General features: G+C 45.6%; 1 protein-coding gene across 2 annotated transcripts in view; it reads left to right on the top strand.

Moving 5' to 3' along the window:
* Positions 1 to 5,469, top strand: part of LOC111959500 (adenylate cyclase type 5) — a 50,627-nt gene that overhangs the window by 22,669 nt on the left and 22,489 nt on the right. For both annotated transcript variants that reach the window (XM_023981116.2, XM_070437601.1), the window contains exon 8: positions 3,789 to 3,876. In XM_023981116.2, coding sequence (XP_023836884.2) covers positions 3,789 to 3,876 — 88 coding nt within the window. The remainder of the gene's footprint in view (positions 1 to 3,788; positions 3,877 to 5,469) is intronic.

Below are 5,469 nucleotides of genomic sequence, written 5' to 3'. Positions count from 1 at the left end.
ATTTCTATATGAGCACCCAATATTGGTAAAAATGTATTGCTCTTTAACAACTTGTGTATAGAATCTTTACAGCCCTGGAATAACAATGAATACGCTCTTTACAGCCCTGCAATAACAATGGAATACGCTCTTTACAGCCTGAATAACAATGATACGCTCTTTACAGCCCTGGAATAACAATGAATACGCCTCTTTACAGCCCTGAATAACAATGAATACGCTCTTTACAGCCCTAATAACAATGAATAAGCTCTTTACAGCCCTGAATAACAATGAATCGCTCGTTACAGCCCTGATAACAATGAATACGCTCTTACAGCCCTGAATAACAATGAATACGCTCTTTACAGCCCTGAATAACAATGAATACGCTTTACAGCCTGAATAAACAATGAATACGCTCTTTACAGCCCTGAATACAATGAATACGCTCTTTACAGCCCTGAATAACAATGAATGAGCCTCTTTACAGCCTGAATAACAATGGAATACCCTTTACAGCCCTGAATAACAATGAATACGCTCTTTACAGCCCTGAATAACAATGAATACGCTCTTTACAGCCCTGAATAACAATGAATACGCTCTTGGCATCTTTCTGGATTCATCCAAAGCGTTTGACATGGTTGATCATGAAATATAACTTGCTAAATTGCAGTATTACAGTTTTCATGATTATAGATGTAAATGGCTGTATAATTATGTTAATGATAGAGAACAATGTGTATATGCAAATAAGTTGTGTATCTACCCGGGCCAAGATATGCTATGGTGTTCCACAGGGTTCGATCCTTGGACCTTTGTTGTTTCTAGTCTATATCAATGACCTTGCTGCTGTGTCTTCAACCGTACTTCCCATTATTTTTGCTGATGATACCAACTTGATTTTATCACACAACACTTTCGATTCACTAATAAATGATGCCAACTAAGGTATGGCCACGTTTTCTGAATGGTTTAAGATAAGGAAATTATCTTTAAATGTAAAAAAATGCATCTTCATTGTACTCACTGGTAAGAATAAGAAATATTGTGAAGGAAAAAAGAGGAAAAAAGAGCCATAATCTCAATTGGTCAGAATGAAATGGACCAGGTTTCATTCACTACATTCCTAGGTGTCCTAGTTGATGAAAAGTTGTCCTGGAAAAATCACATTCACTTTGTCTGCAGCAAAGTGGTGAGGTCTGTTGGTGTCATCAGAAAGATGAATGGTTTGGTTCATCAGGCTTGTTTCCTAACACTATACTTAAGCAATAAAGCCCAATGAGGTGTTGCATTGTGCCTAAGAACAGACCTTAGCCGTGGTATATTGGCCATATACCACAAACCCCTGAGGTGCTTTATTGCTTTTATAAACCGATTACCAACATAATTAGATCAGTAAAAATAAACGCTTTGTCATACTCGTGGTATACGTTCTGATATACCACGGCTGTCAGCCAATCAGCATTCAGGGCTCGAACCCCCCAGTATATAATACAGCTTAAATTACCCATATCTCATTTACTGCAATATTGTCTGGCTAGTACATATGCTTCCTACCTACACAAATTACTCATCACACAAAATATATTTGCAAGACTAGCCACCTCCTCTAACTGCTTGGCTCCAACTGCCCCTTTGTTTGAGAAACTCAATATATTTGAGTTTGTTAGATTGTCTATCTACAACATGAATATAGTCCAATGATGCACCTTCATCAACAGATACTCATACCTTCCAGACAGCCTACCTGAACACTTCAAATCAATGGACTCAAAAGATTATACCAGGTTAATTCCATAATCCATGCATACAACATAAGACACTGCCATAACTCTAGTAGATACAGAGGTTCCATGCTCTGGAATTCCTATCTTCACATTGCCAAAATATAGAAGTCTGACTAGAAGTCTAGAAGTCAGCCTGATGAACCAAACTACCCAGTAATTTCCTTCCTTGCCTTGTAACTTAAAGCTCTCCCTCTCTCTCACACACCATCACAGCAGCAAACACACAAGCATCAACACACAGACACAACAAGCAGCATTAGCACACACCACCACCCCAAACACACACACACACACACACACACACACACACACACACACACACACACACACACACACACACACACACACACACACAACACCTTTGCTTCAACTGATTGAACAACACTTTTTGTTATATTGTATTTGTGGTTGGTTTCATATAAGCCATTTATGCTTCCACCTCAACTGGCACACCCATTTTTACACCTGTTTTTTTATCTGCACTTCTTTTGTTCTTCTCACTTGTTTTCTTGTGCAATTTTTCACACCATTTTTTTATATTGGGTTCACAACTGGCAGCTAGGCTCTTTGGGACTGAGACAGGGCTTTGGGACTGAGGCGAGGAGCTTGGGGGATGAGGACCACGGGTTTTGGGACTGAGACAGGGCTCTTGGGAACTGAGGGCGCGTTTGGACTGATGACAGGCTTTGGGACTGATGGCAGGACTTTGGGGGTGAGGGCAGGGGCTGTTTGGGACTGGAGGCAGGGCTTTGGGATGAGGAGGGCTTTGGGAACGTGAAGGGTGGAGCTTTGGGGATCTGAGGGGGAGGACATTTGGGACTGGAGGGCAGGGGCTTTGGGACTGAAGGGCGGGCTTTGGACTGAGGGAGGGTTTTGAAAACTGAGGCATAAGGACTGTTGGGAGCTGGACAGGGCTTGGGGATGAGGACAGGGCTTTGGAGGGATGAGGGCGCAGGGCTTTGGGACGGAGGCGGGCTTTGGGGGCTCGTAGGGATCGGGCTTATGGGTGATGAGGACAGGACTTTGGGACTGAGGGCAAGGACTGTTTGGACTGAGACAGGGCTTTGGGACTGATGGCAGGACTTATTGGGCGGTGAGGGCGGGCTTGGAATGAGGGCAGGGCTTGGGACTGAGGGCAGGGCTTTGGACTGGAGGGCAGGACTTTTGGGAATGAGGAGGACTTTGGGCACTGGAGGGGCAGGATTTGGGACTGAGGGCCAGGCTTTGGGAGCTGAGTGGGGTCGGGCCTTTGTGGGAATGGTCTGAGGGCAGGGACTTTGGGGACTGAAGGACGTAGGCTTTGGATGAGGTAAGCTTTGTGGGGATTGAGGAGGCTTTTGGGGATCTAGGAGGGCAGGGTTTGGGATGAGGACATGTGGCTGTTTGGGAGTGAGGGAGTGCTGTATTGGACTGGTGGATGGGCTAGGTACCTTGTTTAGTGGGATAGAGGACAGGGTTGACTTTGGGGATGACTGGAGAGAGAGGGATTCTGTGAGTGAGTGCAGGCGTGCTTGTGTCGGTGCTGAGGCAGGAGAGTTTGGAGGCGGAGGAGCAGGGACTTTGGGGTGAGGAGGGCTTTGGACTGAGGGCAGGGCTTCTGGGACTGGACGGGCAGGCCTTTGCGGATGAGGACAGCGGCTTGTGTGGGATGAGGACAGGGCTTTGGGACTGAGGGCAGGGCTTTGGGACTGAGGACAGGGCTTTGGGGATGAGTTGAGGAGACAAATAGGGCCTAGATGAGGCTGGTACCTGAGACAGGGGACCCAGGACAGGCAGTCCCAGACAGGCCCAGACGTCACAGCGGCCTGATGGGTACCGCTGTGGCTGCTGGCTGTTTGTTCATTCTCAAGGATGTCCGTCAAGGGTGTCCCCCATTCCCATATATTACTCTCTCACTCCCTTTCTTTCTCCTTATCAATCTTTTCTTTAACATTCCATTTTACTTATCCCCTCTTCCTCAACCCTTTTCTCTCACTAAGATATATTTACTGGTATTACTTCTCTCTCTCTCCTCAGCTCCACTCTGATGATTGGGTTCTATGTCACCTGTCTGATCATCTTGATGGCTGTCATGTTTGTCTCAGCAGTCTACTCCTGTTTTGGGGTGAGTAACCGTGGATTGATGGCATTTATGGCATTTGATGGCATTTAATCAGGGCAAGGCGACTGGAAACATGGCCGAATACAAACATTGTAGTTATTCCCTCCGTAAAGCAATCAAACAAGCAAAGCGTCAGTATAGAGACAAAGTGGAGTCGCAATTCAACAGCTCAAACACGAGACGTATGTGACAGGGACTACAGGCAATCATTGCAAAAAGAAAACCAGCCCCGTCGCGGACATCGGCGTCTTGCTCCCAGACAAATGAAACAACTTACAGTGCCACCAACACGGCTCGCTACCAAAGTAACCCCGCCCTGTGCAACTGGGTCCTGGACTTCCTGACAGGCCGCCCCCAGGTGGGGAAGGTAGCAAACAACATCTCCACTCCGCTGATCCTCAACACTGGGGCCACACAAGCCCCCTCCTGTACTCCCTGTTCACCCACGACTGCGTGGCCATGCACGCCTCCAACTCAATCATCAAGTTTGCAGACGACACTACAGTGGTAGGCTTGATTACCAACAACGACGAGACGGCCTACAGGGAGGAGGTGAGGGCCCTCGGAGTGTGGTGTCAGGAAAAGAACCTCTCACTCAATGTCAGCAAAACAAAAGAGATGATCGTGGACTTCAGGAAACAGCAGAGGGAGCACCCCCCTATCCACATCGACGGGACAGTAGTGGAGAAGGTGGAAAGTTTTAAGTTCCTCTGTGTACATATCACCGACAAACTGAAATGGTCCACGCACATAGACAGTGTGGTGAAGAAGGCGCAACAGGCTTGCAAGCTGAAGAACACCATCCGTACACAGCATCATGTTGTGGGGGTGCTTTGCTGCAGGAGGGACTGGTYCACTTCACAAAATAGATGGCATCATGAGGCAGGAAAATTATGTGGATATATTGAAGCAACATCTCAAGACATTAGTCAGGAAGTTAAAACTTGGTCGCAAATGGGTCTTCCAAATGGACAATGACCCCAAGCATATTTCCAAAGTTGTGGCAAAATGGCTTAAGGACAACAAAGTCAAGGTATTGGAGTGGTCATGACAAAGCCCTGACCTCAATCCTATAGACCATTTGTGGGCAGAACTGAAAAAACGTGTGCGAGCAAGGAGGCCTACAATCCTGACTCAGTTACACCAGCTCTGTCAGGAGGAATGGGCCAAGATTCACCCTACTTATTGTGGGAAGCTTGTGGAAGGCTACCCGAAAGGTTTGACCCAAGTTAAACAAGTTAAAGGCAATGCTACCAAATACTAATTGAGTGTATGTAAACTTCTGACCCACTGGGAATGTGATGAAAGAAATGAAAGCTGAAATAAATTATTTCACATTCTTAAAATAAAGTGGTGATCCCAATGTACATAAGACAGGGAATTTTTACTAGGATTAAATGTCAGGAATTGTGAAAAACTCAGTTTGAATATATTTGGCTAAGGTGTATGTAAACTTCCGACTTCAACTGTATATAACGTATACTGTATCCTTCACTATCTATTCTTTACTATCTATTGCATCTTAGCCGCTCTGTCACTGGTCATCCATATATTTTATACTTATATATTCTCATCCCATTCCTTTACTAGATTGTG

Source organism: Salvelinus sp. IW2-2015, linkage group LG36, assembly GCF_002910315.2.
Source record: "Salvelinus sp. IW2-2015 linkage group LG36, ASM291031v2, whole genome shotgun sequence".
Lineage (NCBI taxonomy): Eukaryota > Metazoa > Chordata > Actinopteri > Salmoniformes > Salmonidae > Salvelinus > Salvelinus sp. IW2-2015.
This window is presented reverse-complemented; position numbering and strand designations above follow the sequence as displayed.